We start from the raw sequence: 18847 nt of genomic DNA, 5'->3' as shown, positions 1-18847 counted from the left end.
ATATCATAGATTATCACCCAGGCTTGAACTGATCCTCCTTGGCATCCACTTATTTGTAGCTATGGAGGGGTAGAGTGTCACTATACAAAGCAAAGTTGCCAAATTGTTGTCTTATTTGTAGCGATTAGGAGAGAACACAGGCTTTCCTGGTGGCTCAGTGGTAAGGAACCTAGCCGCCAGTGCAACAGATGTGGGTTTGACCCCTGGATCAGGAAGATTCCCTGAAGAAGGAAATGGCAAACCACTCCAGTACTCTTGCTTGGGAAATCCCATGGACAGAGGAGCCTGATTGGCCACAGTCCATGGGGTCACAAAAGAGCTGGTCACAACTTAGCAACCAAGCAACAACAACAAGGGAAGAATATAAGTGAGACATGGCTCTTTGGTAAGTGTGGGCTGGAAAACTTTCTGAGTTTAGTTCTATCCAATATACTAGTTTAATATTTCAGCACAGATTCTTGTACTTACTCTTGGAGTCGGAACTTTGTGATGTGGAAACAGCATTTGAAAGTGATTGACTTATCACTGTTGCTTTTGTAGTATTCAACTTGGTCTCCGTGATGTTTTCAGTTCTAGCTCCTAATTATGAAAAAAGAATGAGTAGTCATCAGGGGTGTAATCAATCTCTAGATTGTATCATTAATATTAATATAAGCATCTAGTTACAACTTGATTAGCTACTTAAAGTCTTCTGATCAAGGTATAGAAATTCAGTGTTTTGATGTCTACCTTTTGGTGAGTCAGTTACTTACATTTTTTAAAGTGGAGGGAGATTAGACTCTTATTTATCTGATACAGGTTATTTCATTTGATCACAATAGTAATTCTATGAATTAAGTAGTAACTATGATCATAATTTTATGTATGACTCAGAAAAGTTATAGAATTTTCCCACAGTCACATAACAGGAGCAAGCCAAATTTTTCCCGATGTGAACTAGTTCTCAGCTACCCTAGAAAAGGGAAGGTAAGGCAGTAGTAGTAGTTGAAAATGGTACCATGGCTCTCATGCTGTCTAGGAGAGAATTTTCAGGTAGGTGGGGTAGCTAGGAGGAAAGAGATGACAGCAAGTGAATAGAATAAACTTTTATTTATATTTAATTCATTTTGGGGAGTGGGGGAAGGAAATTTAACAACAAAGAAACAAAGAAAAATAAGCTGAGTTTTCAAAAATAGCATTGGGCTATTTTAAATGATCTATATTTGCATGAATATTATAAACAAAATGATCAGTGACCTCCAGGTTTTTCAAAGTCCGGCATAGGACTAGTGTTAGTGTTAGCTAGATATGGTGTTGGCTGGAGATGAGGGGAAAGCAGTTTAATAGATTTCTATCACAAAGAGGTCTGGAAGCCTGAATTGTGGGTAACTTCCAGAAGCTCCAATCAGGTTTCATTCTGTGGCATTAAGCATCTATGAAAGTGAAAGTGAACGTGAAGTTGCTCAGTTGTGTCCGACTCTGCGAGCCCATGGACTGTAGCCCCACAGGCTCCTCAGTCCATGGGATTTTCCAGGCATGAATAGTGTACTTCAAATTCTTTCTCCACTTAAGAGATTCATGCTGGAGAAGTTGATAGTTTGTAGAAAGACCTCACAGATGATGGGTAACTGTGTCTTCTGGCAAATTAAGCCTTTAGGAATTGATATGTCAAAGAAAGTGAAAAAATTTGAACATAGGCTAAGGATTAATGCTGCATATGAGAAAGAATGAGTGAAAATGGGCACAAACTTCAGAGGACTCTTGAAGTATTAAATTGAGAGAGAAATATTTGAGGAAGTAAAGAATGTCTTATTCTTATAGCAGGAAAGCAGAAATTGATCTTTGCCATAGCATGGAAGTGGAGAGGTATAGAAACTCAATGCTTGAGGATGGAGGAACATGGGGATAAAGATTTTGCTTTTCACTGAACTACAAGAAAAGATTCTTGGAAAACATCAGAAAAGGAGTTCTTCATAAATCTTCAGAGAATTCTTCTCCTGAGCTAAAACTGGAAACCCTGAAAAAGCTATCCTGATGGCCTAAAGAATTTTCTAGTATGAAGCAGATTCAATAGTCTTGGTGATGGGGCGAAAAAGAATATGTAGCTAAGAAAGATGAGAGGAGCTACCAGTTTATATAAATACAAAGAGAAGAGCAGAAAATGGACTAACTGGGCTACAATGCCAAAAATTTTACTTAAGAGAATTGCCACTGTATCTACTACTGTGGGCAAGAATCCCTTCAAAGAAATGGAGTAACCCTCATAGTCAACAAAAGAGTCTGAAATTCAGTACTTGGGTGCAATTTCAAAAACAACAGCATGAAGTCAGTTCATTTCCAAGGCAAATCATTCAACATCACAATAATCAAAGTCTATTCACCAACGACTAATACCAAAGAAGCTGAAGTTGAATGGTTCTATGAAGACCTACAAGACTGTCTAGAACTATCACCAGCAAAAGATGTCCTTTTCATCGTAAGGGATTGGAATGCAAAAGTAGGAAGTCAAGAGATAACCTGGAGTAACAGGCAAGTTAGGCCTTGGAGTACAAAATGAAGCAGAGCAAACGCTAACAGAGTTTTGCCAAGAGAACACACTGGTCACAGCAAACACCCTCTTCCAACAACGCAAGAGACGACTCTACACATGGACATCACCAGAAGGTCAACACCAAAATCAGACTGATTATATTCTTTGCAGCCAAAGATGAAGAAGCTCTATACAGTCAGCAAAAACAAGACCGGGAGCTAACTGTGGCTCAGATCATGAACTTCTTATTGCAAAATTCAGACTTAAATTGAAGAAAGTAGGGTAAACCACTAGGCCATTCAGGTTTGGCCTAATCAAATCCCTTACAATTATACAATGAAGGTGACAAATCGATTCAAGGGATTAGATGTGGTAGATAGAGTGCCTGAAGAACTATGGACAGAGGTTCATAACATTGTACAGGAGGTAGTGACTATAACCATCTCCAAGAAAAAGAAATGTAAGAAGGCAAAGTGGTTGTCTGAAGAGGCCTTACAAAAAGCTGAGGAAAGAAGATATGAAAGGCAAAGGAGAAAGGGAAAGATATATCCAACTGAATGCGGATTTCCGGGGAAAAGCAAGGAGAGATAAGGCCTTCATAAGTGAATAATGCAAAGAAATAGAGGAAAATGATAGAATGGGAAAGACTAGAGATCTCTTCAAGAAAATTAGAGATACCAAAGGAATATTTCATGCAAAGATGGGCATAATAAAGGACAGAAACGATAGGGATCTAACAGAAGCAGAAGATATTAAGAATTGGTGGCAAGAATACAGAAGAACTATACAAAAAAGGTCTTAATGACCCAAATAAGCACAATGGTGTGATCACTCACCTAGAGCCAGATATCCTGGAGTCCAAAGTCAGGTGGGCCTTAGGAAGCATCACTAAGAAGCTAGTGGAGGTGATGGAATTCCAGCTGAGCTATTTCAAATCCTAAAAGATGATTCTATTAAAGTGCTGCACTCAATATGTCAGCAAATTTGGAAAACTCAGCAGGGGCCATAGGACTAGGAAAGGTCAGTTTTCATTCCAATCCCAAAGAAGGGAAATTCCAAAGAATGTCCAAACTACTATACAATTGAACTCATTTCTCATGTTAGCAAATTCATGCTCAAGCTAGGCTTCAGCAGTACGAGAACCAAGAACTTCCAAATGTACAAGTTGGGTTTAGAAAAGGGAGAGGAACCAGAGATCAAATTGCCAACATCTGCTGGATCATGGAGATGGAGGAAGCAAGGGATTCCAGAAAAACAGCTACTTCTACCTCATTGACTACGAGAAAGTCTTTTGACTTTGTCTGTCACAACAAACTGGAAAATTCTTAAAGAGATGGGAATACCAGACCACCATACACGTCTCCTGAGAAAGCTGTATGAAGTCAAGAAGCAATAGTTAGAACTAGACATAGAACAACAAACTGGTTCCAAATTGGGAAGGAATACATCAGGTTGCATATTGTCACCCTGCTTATTTAACTTATATGCAGAGTACATCATTAGAAATGCCAGGCTGGATGAATCACAAGCTGGAGTCAAGATTGCTGGGAGAAATATCAATAATCTTAGATAGGCATATGATATAACTCTAATGACAGAAAGCAAGGAGAAACTAAAGGACCCCTTGATGAGGGTGAAGGAGGAGAATGAAAAAAAACTGGCTTAAAACTCAGCATTCAAAAAGGAAGAACATGGCCTCTGGTCCCACCACTTCATGGCAAATAGAGGGGGAAAAGTGGAAGCAGTAGCAGATTTCATTATCTTGGGTTCTGAAATCACTGCAGATGGTGACTGCAGCCATGAAAATTTAAAAACGCTTGCTTCTTGGAAGGAAAACTATAACAAACCTAGACAGAGTATTAAAAAGCAGAGACATCACTGTGATGACAAAGATCCATATAGTGAAAGCTATGGTTTTCCCAGTAGCCATGTATGAATGTGAAAGTTGGACCACAAAGAAGACCAAGAGCCAAAAAATTGATGTTTTGAATTGCGGTTCTGGAGAAGATTCTTGAGAGTCCCTTGGACAGCACAATCAAACCAGTTAATCCTAAAGGAAATCATCCTTGAATATTCATTGGAGAACTGTTGCTGAAGCTTAAGATACAAACTTTGGCCACCTGATGCAAAGAGCCGTCTCATTGGAAAAGATCTTGATGTTGGGAAAGGTTGAGGGGAGAAAGTGAAGGGGACGACAGAAGATGAGATGGTTAGATGGCATTATTGACTCAATGGACATGAGTTTGAGCAAACTCAGGGAGAGAGTGGAGGACAGAGGAGCTTGGCATGCTGCATTCCATGGCGTTACAAAGAGTCAGAGATGACTTAGCAACTGAACAACAACAACAACAATATGTGGAATGCATGGAAGACAAAATATAAGAAATTTTTATACAATAATTAACTAGAGATAAAGAGAATCTAATGTAACAGATACTTGAGAAAGTCTTATCAGTACTAGAGGGTAGGCGTAGAGAAGAGACTTTGACTCCAACCAGAGTCTTATGTTAGACCATTGACTAGAACTAAGTAGAATGAGTGTGAGGAATATGGGCTGTTTTATAATCTGTGTTGGTAATATCAATGTGAGATTCATTCTGTATATTTTGGGAGATTAAATCTGGGGAAGTAAACAATAAATGTGGACATTAATCTTATTAGGAATTTAAGGTGTATTTATAGTAGACTGACTTGAGAGAGAGGATTTATGGAGTTAACTTGTACAGGGAAGGGGATTAAGCAGCTTTATTCCTTTGAAATTACATAATTTGTCTTACAGTATCCAATGCACAAGATCTTTTGTGTGGTCACATTGTCTTCAGAAATAGAATATGGGATCAATGAATTTTTGACAGTTAACATTTACTGAAACATATGCTATAGAATACTAGTACTCTGGTATGTTTTGTTTATGTTAAAAAATACTTCTATAGTCTAACTATTAGGAGCTGCATAGATTTTTTTAAAAACATCAAATGGATTACCAAGAATTTTTATAAATGTTATTATACACTGTAAAACCCTAAGATGGTAGCATTTTCTAAAATAATTACCCAAGCCACTCCATTTTCACAGATCATTTTATGGACTATTGCCCCACAGAAACTCTGCACCCGTAACAATGAGGGTAGTCTGGGATAAACTAATTGATCGTGATTCATTTAAGTGATTTCTGAGGTAACATTGAGGAGCCCATAAACGGGTGCTGAGGAGCCTAAATGTTTATACCAGTGGTCTTAGGGAGATATGCCAAAGCAGTGACGAAGGCTGGAAAAGAAGCTTCTTGAGGTTTTGCTCAGTCTCTTCAGAACACCTCCCTTGGAGTGGAAAGGAATATCTCAGAATGAAAATAAATGAAAATGCCAAGTCCAAGGGGAAAAAAGATGTGGAGTGTTGTCCAGATATCTGAACAATTCAGAGAAAAAGTAAGATGGCATGTCCTCCAATACCCACGCCAAAGGAAGAGGAACTCAGATAACGAAACGAGACTCTGATGGGTCCCCAAAGATTCCAGAGAAGCACAGGATGGTGGCGAGGAAGCAATGTATACAGCTTCCAGGGGAATGCAGGAAGAGGAGAATGTCTCTTTTTATGTAACTATTATATTTCCTTTTTCTTGTCCATATTATTTAGAGGCTGGACTAAGGTAGGCATTAAGGGTCTTTTTGAATGGTGTGTTTAGCACGTCTCTTGCCAAACCATCAAGTACCACCTAGAGTAACCCTAGAAAAGTAGGCTGAGCAGATGGCTGAGAGCTCCCTGTTGCTTAGGACTGGCCTAATGGGGTGTTTAGGCGTCTCCAGATCTATCTATTCTCTAACCCAGTTTACCAAGGTAAGTGCTTATAGGAACTTGAGACTGATCCTAGGTTAGGAATAAACTTATATCTGTACTTAGAGTGGCTTTTTGCATTGTATGCTTCCCTGGTGACTCAGATGGCAAAGAATCTGCCTGTAATGTGGGAGACCTGGGTTCGATCCCCGGGTTGGGAAGATGCCCTGGAGGAGGGCATGGCAACCCTCTCCAGTATTCTTGCCTGGAGAATTCCATGGACAGAGGAGCCTGGCGGGCTACAGTCCGTGGAGTCGCAAAGAGTTGGACACAACTGAGAGACTAAGCACATATAGCATACCACCCAACTCAAGAGGGCTGAGATATTTGGTGACCTTGGAGCAATGTCGTAATTTTCTCATCTCTTCGTTCTTTCTTAGAGACTTCACTGACAAATAGATGTTGACTTTCTATTTCCTTAAACTCTATTTTCACAGTGTTTCTTAGAGCCATAACAAATACTAGTAGGAGTTTCTTCTTTATTTTTTCTTATCTATTGGTATTATTTACTCATAAAGTATTACATATGAAAAATCAGCAATCATGTTTATGAGGACATTAAAAGTTTCTCAACACTTGAGCTGCCCCTTTGGAAGACTCTAATTCATGATTACCAATGAGGTCATTCCCAGGTCAGGTGATGGGTGAAAAAGAGTTGCTTTGCTTTCCAGTTGCAGATCACATTCATTTTTTATTTTACTATAAATAGAACTTAAGTAAACAAAATGATGACTACCTCAGTAAATTTTAACTGTACCACTAAAGCCTGAAGGGCTCTGTAGGAAGCCTTGCAGGCTGTCTTTGATGGTAAGAGAGAGAAATAGCCAGCAGTCCACTCTGCACTTACCACCACTACACGGCTTCAAACTCAGCAGTTCAACTTCTATTTGTTTGATATATTCACATTTTGGACTTTCTCAAAAGATTTTATGAGGAAATGTTTCTGCTAATTACAAACAATTTTAGACAACTATTGCCTTAATAATGAGGGTCCTAAAATCAGACCTTGTCTGTCCACACTGAAAGTCAGATGAACAAGATCAAAGTAGGCAGAAATAATAAGACCTTTCATTATTATGAAATTGATATGCTACTACTATTTCTACACAATGCCCAGGAATATCACCTTTTACTTGGACGTATTTACCCTTTTAGAAACACAATTCTAATAAGTTTGTTGTATTTATGTATGTGTATACATGTTATCCTCTTAAAGAAGCAACCTAAAATAACCATTCATAGCAGGCTAGCAATCTCACCCAAAGGGAAAAGAATCCTATAAGCAGGGAAAGAATCAGAACATGTACTAAAAACAGAAAAGAAAAAGTTATAAAATTATGTGACTATTTAGTGTTGTAAGAAAAGTAAGCTATATAAGCAGTTAATACCTGAAAGGCTCATTATTTAATATCCAAGTGTAATAGTTGAGGTCAAATAATAATACTTATTCATCAGATAATATTTGACTATGAATTAGTTCAATGGAGAAAAAAATTTGAAATTAAAAGACTAACTTTCAAATTCCAAATTGTTATTATGAATTTGCACTTTTGTTTTAAGTCATTTAACCTCTCTGAAACTCATTCTGTTTAAATAATAATTTTAAAATAATCTTTAAAAATGATAATACAACCTAAGGTGTGAACAAGATGATGGATTAGGAAGATCCTGAGCTCACCTCTGTCTACAGGTACAGTGAAATTACAACTATTTACAGAGAAACCATCTCTGAATGACTAGCAGAAAAGATTTTCCACAATTAAAGATATTAAGTGGAGATAAGCAATTTACATTATAAGGAACTCAAGGTAATGATAATGAAGATGGTCAGTGAACTTGGGAGAAGAATGACAAGCTCAATGAACTCGGGAGTGAATCACAGTGAGAAGTTTAATAAAGAGCTGGAAAATATAGTGAAGAATCAAACAGAGCTGATACTTCTCTAAACAAGGTATATAAATGGTCCATGAGCATCTAAGATATTCAACATTATCAGTCCTTAGGAAAATGTGAATCAAGACCACAGTGAGGTAGCATTTCACTCTCACTAGAACAGGTATGACAAAAAAGAGAGACAACAATATTGGCTAGAAAATGAAGAACTGATACCCTTATTCATTCCTGGTGGGAATTAATATAATGCAGCTGCTCTGGAAATCAGTTCCTCAGAGTTATATATAGTGTTACCATGTGACTCCACAATTACATATCAAGCTGTTCATTGTTGACCTGAAACAAATGGACTGCCAGATATTTCTCCAGCGAAGATGCATTTATTTGGGATCAGAAAAGAACTGCAATTCAGAGTCTGCGACCATGGTGAGCCACATGCAAGCTACCACACAGCGAGGAAACAACAGTTTTATAGAGGGGAGGAAGAAGTGAGAATGGCTATAGTAAACAAAAGTGTATGGCTTTTCATTGAGTAATTGCCAGGAAAGAAGAGGGTCTTTCTTCCTGTTGGGCTCTGCTATTGACCCCCTCTGATGGGCCCTCTTCTGGCTCATCAACTCTATTTAAAATATTCAAGTTTTGTTTATTAAATTTGGACAATACCTGAGAAATGAAAACACATGATCACACAAAAACATATACATAAATGTTCTTAGCATCATTATTTACAATAGGTTAAAAGTAGAAATAATCCAAATGTCCATCAACTAATAAATAAAGAAAATGTGATCTGTTTACACAATGAAATCTAGTTAGTCATAAAAAAGTATGAACTACAGATACATGTCATAGCATGGATGAATCTAAGAACATTATAGTAAGTGAAAGAAGCCAGACACAAAAGATCATATGTTATATGATTCCATTTATATGAAACTTCTAGAATAGGTAAATCTGTAAAAGTAGTAAGTAGAGTAATGGTTGCCAGGGACTAAAGGAAGGGTGGAATGGGGAGTGATTGTGATAGATTTAGAGTTTTTTTAGGGGTGATGAAAATGTTCCAGGTGATTACACAAGCTTGTAAATATACTAAAACGCACTGAATGGAATACTGAATATTATGGTATGTGAATGATAAAAGAAAATTGGTGGCAAAACAAATGGCCATTACTCACCATCACCTTTAGCTTTTGGGGTTACTGGAGACAGTGTTGATAGGTAAGGCATTTTTGTGGCTTCCTCGCTGGAGGTTCCTAATTTGATAAGATAGATAATGTTATTATTAGTTACAATTTCATCTTGCTGGTCAAGGAGTAAATAAAAGTAAGTCTAATTTGAAAGTGAAAATCTTTCTATAGATACTGGGCAAACTTTTGTAGAGTTCTTCTGTGTATTCTTGCCACCTCTTCTTGATATCTGCTACTTCTGTTAGGTCCATACCATTTCTGTCCTTTATTCTACCCATCTTTGCATGAAATGTTCCCTTGGTATCTCTAATTTTCTGAAGAGATCTCTAGTCTTTCCCCTTCTGTTGTTTTCCTCTATTTCTTTGCATTGATCACTAAGGAAGGCTTTCTTATCTCTCCTTGCTGTTCTTTGGAACTCTGAATTCAAATGGATATATCTTTCCTTTTCTCCTTTGCCTATTGCTTCTCTTCTTTTCACAGCTATTTGTAAGGCCTCCTCAGACAGCCATTTTGCCTTTTTACACTTCTTTTTCTTGGGGATGGTCTTGATCCCTGCCTCCTGTACAATGTCACGAACCTCTGTCTATAGTTAATAAGGCACTCTGTCTATCAGATCTAATCCCTTGAATCTATTTCTCACACACACTGTATAATCATAAGGGATTTGATTTATGTCATACCTGAATGGTCTAGTGGTTTTCCCTACTTTCTTCAGTTTAAGTCTGAATTTGGCAATAAGGAGTTCATGATCTGAGCCATAGTAAGCTCCCTGTCTTGTTTTTGCTGACTGTATAGAACTTCTCCATCTTTGGCTGCAAAGAATATAATCAATCTGATTTCTGTATTGACCATCTGGTGATGTCCATGTGTGAATAATTCTTCTTGTGTTGAACACAAGTCTTCTCTTGTGTTGTTGGAAGAGGGTGTTTGCTATGACCAGTGCACTCTCTTGGCAAAACTCTATACTCCAAGGCCAAATTTGCCTGTTACTCCAGGTATTTCTTGACTTCCTACTTTTGCATTCCAGTCACCTATAATGAAAGACACCTTTTTGGGTGTTAGTTCTAGAAGTTCTTGTAGGTCTTCATAGAACCATTCAACTTCAGCTTCTTCAACATTACTGGTTGGGGCATAGACTTGGATTACTGTCATATTAAATGATGTGCCTTGGAAACGAACAAAGATTATTCTATCGTTTTTGAGATTGCATCCAAGTATTGCATTTCAAACTCTTTTGTTGACTATGAGGGCTACTCCATTTCTTCTAGGGGATTCTAGCCCACAGTAGTAGATAAAATGGTCATCTGAGTTAAATTCACCCATTCCAGTCAATTTTGGTTCGCTGATTCCCAAAATGTCGATGTTCACTCTTGCCATCTGTTTGACCACTTTCAATTTGCCTTGATTAATGGATCTAACATTCCAGTTTCCCATGCAATATTGCTCTTTACAGCATTGGACTTTGCTTCCATAACCAGTCACATCCACAAATGTGTGTTGTTTTTGCTTTGGTTCCATCTCTTCATTCTTTCTGGAGTTATTTCTCCACCAATCTTCAGTAGCATATTGGGCACCTACCAACCTGGGGAGTTCATCATTCAGTGTTCTATCTTTTTTGCCTTTTCTTACTGTTCATGGGGTTCTCAAGGCAAGTATCTGTGCTGAGAATTTTTATTTCTGCACAATGATTCAGCTTATATATCTGACTATAAAGTGTTTTTAAAATGTTGAATAATAGTTACATTTTAATAATGAAATTGCAGGTTTATTTTTAAAAGTTCCTTTTATAATGATGACATTCAGTGTTGACCAAATGTTGATTTTAACCCTGGCCATTTGGCCTTTGAACAAAATGGGCAGAGCATGTGATACACATCTAGAGATAGATCAAATCCCATCTCTCTAATTGAGTAAACTTCTAAAAACAAGCCTGCTTTGGGCAAAGTTCTACCAGCACCTGTGCCACCGTGACTACATCACTGCAAGGATTCCCATCTTGGCTGCATATTTTCCATTTTTCTGATGATAAAATTTCTGCCATTGTCATAAGGAGGAAAATGTACATATTTTAGATAAACATAAACGCTTAAATCAACTATTGACCTTTAAGAAGAAAATCTGACTGGGACAACTTAAAATGAAAATAAAAATATTTCTCCATGTTATATTTTTTGGTAAATCCTTTATGTCTAAAATGACCTTGGTGGCCATGAGGAATGGGGAATAAAAATGATTTCACTATAGATATATTTTTTATGGTATTATTATATAATTTAAAAGTGGTTACTTTGAAGAATGAGACAACATAAAAAACTCCTCACAAGCCTGAAAAGAGAAAGCCATATATCCTGATACACTGGTTAGAGTATGAGAATTTGAGGCAAATTTTCCATGGTCTTCTTTGTTGTTGTTTAGTCACTAAGTTGTGTCCCAATCTTTGAGACTTCATGGACTGTAGTACGCCAGGCTTCTCTGTCCTTCCCTAGTTACCAAAGTTTGCTCAAATTCACATCCACTGAGTCACGGATGCTATCTAACCATCTCATCCTCAGTTGCCCCCTGCTCCTTTTGCCCTCGATCTTTCCCAGCATCAGTCTTTTCCAACGAGTCGGCTTTTCACATCAGGTGGCCAAAGTATCGGAGCTTCAGCTTCAGCATCAGTCCTTCTGATGTATATTCCTCATCTGTGTATTAAGTATATTGTTTTTAGGAACACAGGCAATATCCATATATTAAGTCCAACTAACTTATGCCCTTAATATATAAGTGGTGATCAAGTAAATCAGATAAGGAGTTCCTTTCTCTTCTCCACTGTTGTTCCCTCGTTTTCCTTCAAGTGCAATGGACCCCCGGCTGCCTGATGTCTTCACCCATCTCTTCCACCATGCCAGACTCTCTGTTTCTCATCCTGGATCCAGGGGGTTTGTGGACATCAGAAGCTGTTTTTCCTTTTTCATCTTTTCTCCACCATCAATCTTCATCATTCTTCTCCATCATTGTTCATTCATCATGACCCCAGAATGTGCTCATTTCCTTCTTTCTCCCACTGTTCTATTCATGGTTACTAGATTTTAACCCTTAAAGCCCTTTGAAATGGATTTTAAATGATACTAATTCATTACTATTAATTCAGAAAATTTAATAATAACACTGTAGCTTTGTAATAAATTATTCTTATTTTTTGTGATGCACTCTTAGTGTGCAGAGGTAAAATGGAATAAAGTCTGATGGCAAAACCACTACAATATTGTAAAGTAATTAGCCTCTAATTAAAATGAATAAATTTATATTTTAAAAATTTCCAAAAGCAAAATACAGAGAGAGAGAGAGAGAATAAAGGAAGAAAAGAAGCAGGAAGGAAGGAAAAGAGGGAGGTACAAAGTAGGAAAGAGGGAAAGAAGGGATGGCAGGAGGATGGAAAGAAGGAGAAAGAAAAAGAAAAATGAAGCAAATGGGGTAAAAGCTTGATGATTATTGATTCTGAGATGAATTACAGTATTCTTTATTTGTGGGTACATATGGACATCTTTATAATGAAAATTAAAAAAAGAAAAACTATTCTGGTCTATTACCATTTTTATAATTGGATGTGAATAGTTTAAAACTTACTTGGACAAATTTTGAAAAACACAGACAGAGTAGCTTAGTTTTTTTTACATAGGTAATATAAAACAGTAAAAATGTCCCTCAAAAGGAATTAGGAGAAATGTGTGTGTGTGTGTGTGTGTACACATGATTTCAACTGTTCTATCAAGTGTCCCTCGACAGGAGCCACCAAAGGTAAAGTTGATGTAAAGGTCTCCCCCATTATGTTTCACAAGAGTAGGTATAAACTTTCTCTTTCAAGTGAAAAAGGTAAGATGAATTCTTGGTATCACAAATTACAACTCTGGATTTTTTTCAGTGAAACCTCCACCTCCACCCTTTCATGATCATTTACCATGGTGGTCAGGACTCGTGTTATTATTTAGACAGTGTTATTCATCATAGACCATTGTAGGCAGGCTAGGGATCTTCCCACTTAGAAAGCATACGTTCCAAGTAGTTAACAGAAAAACTGTGGAACTTTAACTCTTTGGGGCTTCATGCAACATCCACACTTGCCTTCTCTGTTTTCTGGTTCTTTGAGGGGGATATAATTGATTACAAGGGCTTTCCTGGTGACTCAGATGGGAAAGAATCTGTCTGCAATGTGGGAGGTGCAGGTTTGATCCCTGGGTCAGGAAGATCCCCTGGAGAAGGGAATGGCTACCCACTCCAGTATTCTAGCCTGGACAGAGGAGCCTGGCGGGGTGTAGTTCATGGCACTGCAAAGAGTTGGATATGACTGAGTGACTAACATTTTCACACTATCGCTTGCAAAAGTATATGTTTTATCAAAATCAAATAATTTTATGCTAAGGACTCATTTGGCAACTCACAGAGATTGAAGGGAGATAGAGATAGAGATATTATATTATATACCTTTATATAAAAATATACACGTTTTTATATATATGTGAGAGAGAGAGAGAGAGAAAGAGATATGCTTTGTAAAAATTAAAATAAACAATGAAATAATTCAACCTGTGGAGTGTTGGTTGAAGGTTTCATGGTCCCTGGCTCGCTGACAGTCATTTGGAGTTTCCCCTAGTTGGTAATGTAGATTGTACCACATTTTGAGAATAAATCCCCTGTGCTGCCCTCAAGGTGCAATGTAATGCTCTCAGTTTGGTAAAGAAGTTCTAAGGGTTGGTTTGGTTTCACATTAGAATTAGACAGTTTGGAAACAATGAACTATATTCACAATACTCCTTTTCTCTTGAGTATCAACATCACATTCAAGTCCAGTGAACTAGCCCTTATCAATCTTCTGTATGTCTTCGAATGGAAGTTAAATGAGGAATAGGAGGGCAAGAAAGACAGTAGTGGAGATTTCAGTTCATTAGGGTACATGATTTTTAGGTATTTCTGTGACCTTAGCATGCTAATCATATTACTGCCCATGGATAATCAACAAACACTTCTATTTCCCCTGCTCCACTGATTACTGGACCTGAATGATATGCCTCATTTTATGTTTTTTTCAGGATGGGAAATGCATTATGTGCTGCGTTAATAATCTCTTGAGTTTTTAGCTGAATGATACTAATGGCTCATTTTATTTTTCATGGATGATAAGGTAATTCTCTTTAATACCAAGAGCCATAAAACATGATACAGGTGTCACTCAGTCCAGTGACCATAATGATGACCCTGCTACTGAAATTTACTGATTAAATCTACTATCAGCCCAATGTAACTAATAAAATCAGTCTATTATTAATACAGTTCCACCATGTTAGCTGTGCTGCTTAACTGGGGAACTGGAATAGTTAGAAAGATATTTTTGTGACTGAGAAATGGTAATTTTTTATTCTCTAAAAATAAACTTTGTATGCATAACCCTTACAATAAGATCATTCTCAAACAAAAAGTGATCCAAAAAAAGAAGTCCACTATGATCTCAGAGTTCTGTATTCAACCCAAAATAACACATACATTTCAAAATAAGGAAATAACCCAGACTTTCATACCATAGATACAAGATTCCCAAATTAGTTTCCTGTGATTAAATTATATGGGTGATAATTTTATTGTTTAAGTTAGAACAAAGGTCATGAAAAATTAATCCTACCTTTAGTAGATATTTCAACTGTTGATTTCTCAACATTTGGTGATGCTGCTGAGTCTATTGCTGGTGCAGCTGTGTTTCTTTCATTAGTTGTTGATAGTGGAGTGGATGTAGTTGAGCCTTCAGAAAAAAATAAATTGCGTTAAAGTAGCTTCATTAAAATTTACATTTATTTTGCTAATCAACATTATAGTATATTTAAACAAAATAAACTGTATGTATGATTTTGGAATTAATTTTCTAATTGTAAAAGAACTCAACCTTGAGTTCAGTATTCATTCATTAACTCCATCAGCTTCTCACTGATGGCATGAATTTTTAAGATGGTTGCAGGAGCAGTCTGTGGTTCTGAAAGAAAATAATATCCTACAAAACTAGTGAGGAATACATGTGTAAGTTTGACAATTAATTAAGCAACTAAAGTAACATTGTCAGGTGAAATAATTAAACAAATACTCTCTGGACAGTGAATATTTTACCAAGTGTTTTTATAGCAAGTTATTGTTACTAAATACTAAAATCTCAGTATTAATTCATTTCTACCTGGGCCATACATTCTCCTTTCTTTCTCTCCTCCCCCCTTTTCTCTCTCTCTATATATAGATATAAATATGTGTGTGTGTGTCTAACTATATATGTAAATTTATTGTCCCTTTGGAATATATTAGTAGACAATAGATTAAAAAATTCAACAATTGCTACAAGCCTAAATTCTTGGCGATAGAGCCACCATAAATCTGCCTTTTAAAGTGATTTATTTTTCTCAGTTGTAATAATCAAAAGTACAGAAGTGAAGACAATACAATGTTATATATATTATATATTTATTTTTAATAATTATTTTTTGGCAATAGAAAGTCACTATCTTACAGTAACTCTTAAAACTTCCATTGCAATATTATTTTTTTAAGGGAAATATGTAGGAATTCTCAGTGATCTATGGAAAGATTTGTTTCACATAATATTATTGTAATTTTTTAACATTTATACAAGCATATGGGGTTTCCCAGGTGGCACAGTGGTAAATAATCTGCCTGCCAATGAAGGAGACACAAGAGATGTGAGTTTGATCCTTCGGTCGGGAAGATCCCCTGGAGAGGGAAATGGCAACCCACTCCAGTATTCTTGCCTGGAAAATCCCATGGACAGAGGAGCCTGGTGGAGCTACAGTCCATGGAGTCACAAAGAGTAGGACATGAGTGAGCACACATACACACAAACATACAATCATATAAGTGGATCCAAGTAGTTCAAACACATTTTGTTCAAAGGTCAGTTGTATATAGAGTCAGAGAAACACATGTTGATAAGAGGGTGCACTCTGAACAACAAAAATTTATGTTCAAACTCCAGTCAAATTGGGTATGTCATTACAGTAAATGTATGTCATTCGTATAATTTGTCAAATTTAAATTTCGTCCAAAATTTTCCTCTTTGAATTTGAGGAAAAAACACTAATCTTGAAAGTCAGTGAAAAGCAATATTTGAGATGTCATGAGATAAGAATGTTCTTCATGCTTCATTTTGTAGATCTGAGGGGCTTGGGAGAGTCAGCACTTAGCTCTGTCTTTGTTTACAAAGAGCTCACAGAAATTGCTTGACATGTTCAGCGCACACAGGAACAACAACACTGCCTTTTCACAGGCTTTACCTAAACCAAATCAAAGGTTTTTTTCACCTCTGGAGATACATTCACACCCTTGGTCTTACTTCCTTCCCCTCCTGCCTTGCAATATCTAGCAGATGAAAGGAACACAGCACATATGAAGTTACCTTCGCTCTATTTATTAGTCATTGTTTTTGCTATCTTTCTTTTTGTTCTAGAGTCCATGATATAATACTAATTACTAAGTTTAAATTGAGATTGAAGAAGAAGTTATTCAAAGAAGCATATACTACTTGGATGGGAACTTTATCTGTAAATAGCTTGAATGATTTCTATCTTTGACTTGCTAAATAGAAAACAGCCTTAATTTCTGAGTATAATCCACAACTCCAGAGATATTTTTCATATTTCTTTTCTCCCTTCCTTACTTCATTCTTTCCTTCCTTCTTTCCTTTTTGCTTCCGCACACTTACTGGTAGCTAATATGACAAGCACAGTTAAATACAGTGGAAGACTTTATGTTGTACCAAACAGTATCACATTTAAGGAGCTTTTAATATGGTAGGGAATATGTCTGTACCCAATAAATAACAAAGAATACTCTGAGATGTGTATAACAGTGTTTCTCAAACTTTGGGTTATTGACAATTAAAGAGAAATTTAAATCTATTTAATGCATTGCAGTCAGAGCTTTTTCCCCAAACGAAAGAGAAAAGAGACAACATTAGAGTAGTTTTTTTTTTTTTTGTCTGAAAAGTTCTTTTTTTTTTCTCATTTATTTTTATTAGTTGGAGGCTAATTACAATATTGTAGTGTAGTTTTGTAAATAATGAGAGTAAGTATTGTTTCATGAAGCTTTTGCTTAGGAGTGTGTGTGTGTGTGTGTATGTGGTGTGTATCTCTGAATGAAATATATGTCAATGCAAAATGTATTTCTTAACAGTGATTCCAGCTAAAAATTTGAAAACTGTGGGGCAAGAAAAAATTGAGGCAAGAATTTATCAAAGATGACCACTCTTCTGGCATGAGTAAGGAATACTTCATGAGAGAGTTGATAGGGGCTGGAGCTTGAAGAGTGAGTAACATGTTCATACCGAAAGAAGAAAGAACATGAGTGAAGGTGTGAAATGGGGGAATGAGAGGGATTTGAGGGCATGGCAAAGAGTTCTGTTTGGCTGAACTGCTATTGCTATGACAAGACATGGTGGATGTATCTGGTAAAATTCTGGAGACCAGATTATAAAGAACTTTGAATACCAACCCAGAGACATGGGACTTTACCTATAAGTCTGTTTGGAGCAATGGGAAGAGACCAAAAGGAAATTCAATTGTAGAAAACATGATTGGGGAATGAGGAGGGCAGAAAATGAGAAGCCACTAGTTGAGCTTGAACTAAAAGCTCCCATCTTTATGCTTACCAATGTTGTTGGCCCTCTTGAAGTCGTCATGTGAAATCAGTAAGTTCACATTATAGTTTGAGGCAAACTAGTAGGCAAATTTCTAGCCACAAATTTCTACCACATAATTAACATAGTAAGATTGAGATATTTGTTGCTGTTAAGTCATTAAGTGACTCTTTGTGAACCCATGGACTGCTGCATGCTAGGGTCCTCTGTCCTCCACTATCCCCTGAAATTTGCTCAAATTCATGTCCATTGAGCCGGTGATGTTATCTAACCATCTCATCATCTGCTTCCCCCTTCTCTTCCTGCTCTCAGTCTTTCCCAGAATCAGGGTGTTTTCCAATGAGTCAGCTCTTCACATCAGGTAGCCAATGTATTGGAGCTTCATCATCAGTTCTTCCAATGAATATTTAGGGTTGATTTCCTTTAAGATTGACTGGTTTGATCTCCTCAGAGTCCAAGAGACTCTCAAAAATCTTCTCCAGCACTACAATTCAAAAGTATCAATTCTTTATGGTCTAACTCTCACACCTGTATATGATTACTGGAAAAACCATAGCTTCGACTACATGGACATTTGTTGGCAAAATGTTGTCTCTGCTCTTTAATACATTGTCTAGGTTTGTCATAGCTTTCCTTTCAAGGAGCAAGCGTCTTTTAATTACATGGCTGCAATCACTATTTGCAGTGGTTTTGGACCCCAAGAAAATAAAATCTGTCACTGCTTCCACTTTTTCTCCTTCTATTTGCCATGAAGTGATGGGA

The 18847-nt window shown here is 36.9% G+C and overlaps 1 protein-coding gene across 5 annotated transcripts in view; it reads right to left on the bottom strand.

Moving 5' to 3' along the window:
- Positions 1-18847, bottom strand: part of EMCN (endomucin) — a 113457-nt gene that overhangs the window by 54819 nt on the left and 39791 nt on the right. For 4 of the 5 annotated variants that reach the window (XM_043870944.1, XM_043870942.1, XM_043870940.1 and 1 more), the window contains exons 2-4: positions 15077-15193; positions 9409-9486; positions 469-579 (exon numbers count right to left, since the gene is read on the bottom strand). In XM_043870944.1, the coding sequence (XP_043726879.1) occupies positions 469-579; positions 9409-9486; positions 15077-15193 (306 nt within the window). The remainder of the gene's footprint in view (positions 1-468; positions 580-9408; positions 9487-15076; positions 15194-18847) is intronic. The other variant, XM_043870943.1, reaches the window with a different exon arrangement.

Source organism: Cervus elaphus, chromosome 17, assembly GCF_910594005.1.
Source record: "Cervus elaphus chromosome 17, mCerEla1.1, whole genome shotgun sequence".
In the NCBI taxonomy this organism is placed as follows: Eukaryota; Metazoa; Chordata; class Mammalia; order Artiodactyla; family Cervidae; genus Cervus; species Cervus elaphus.
Note: the sequence above shows the minus strand (reverse complement) of the source record. Positions and strands in the feature narration are given on the sequence as shown.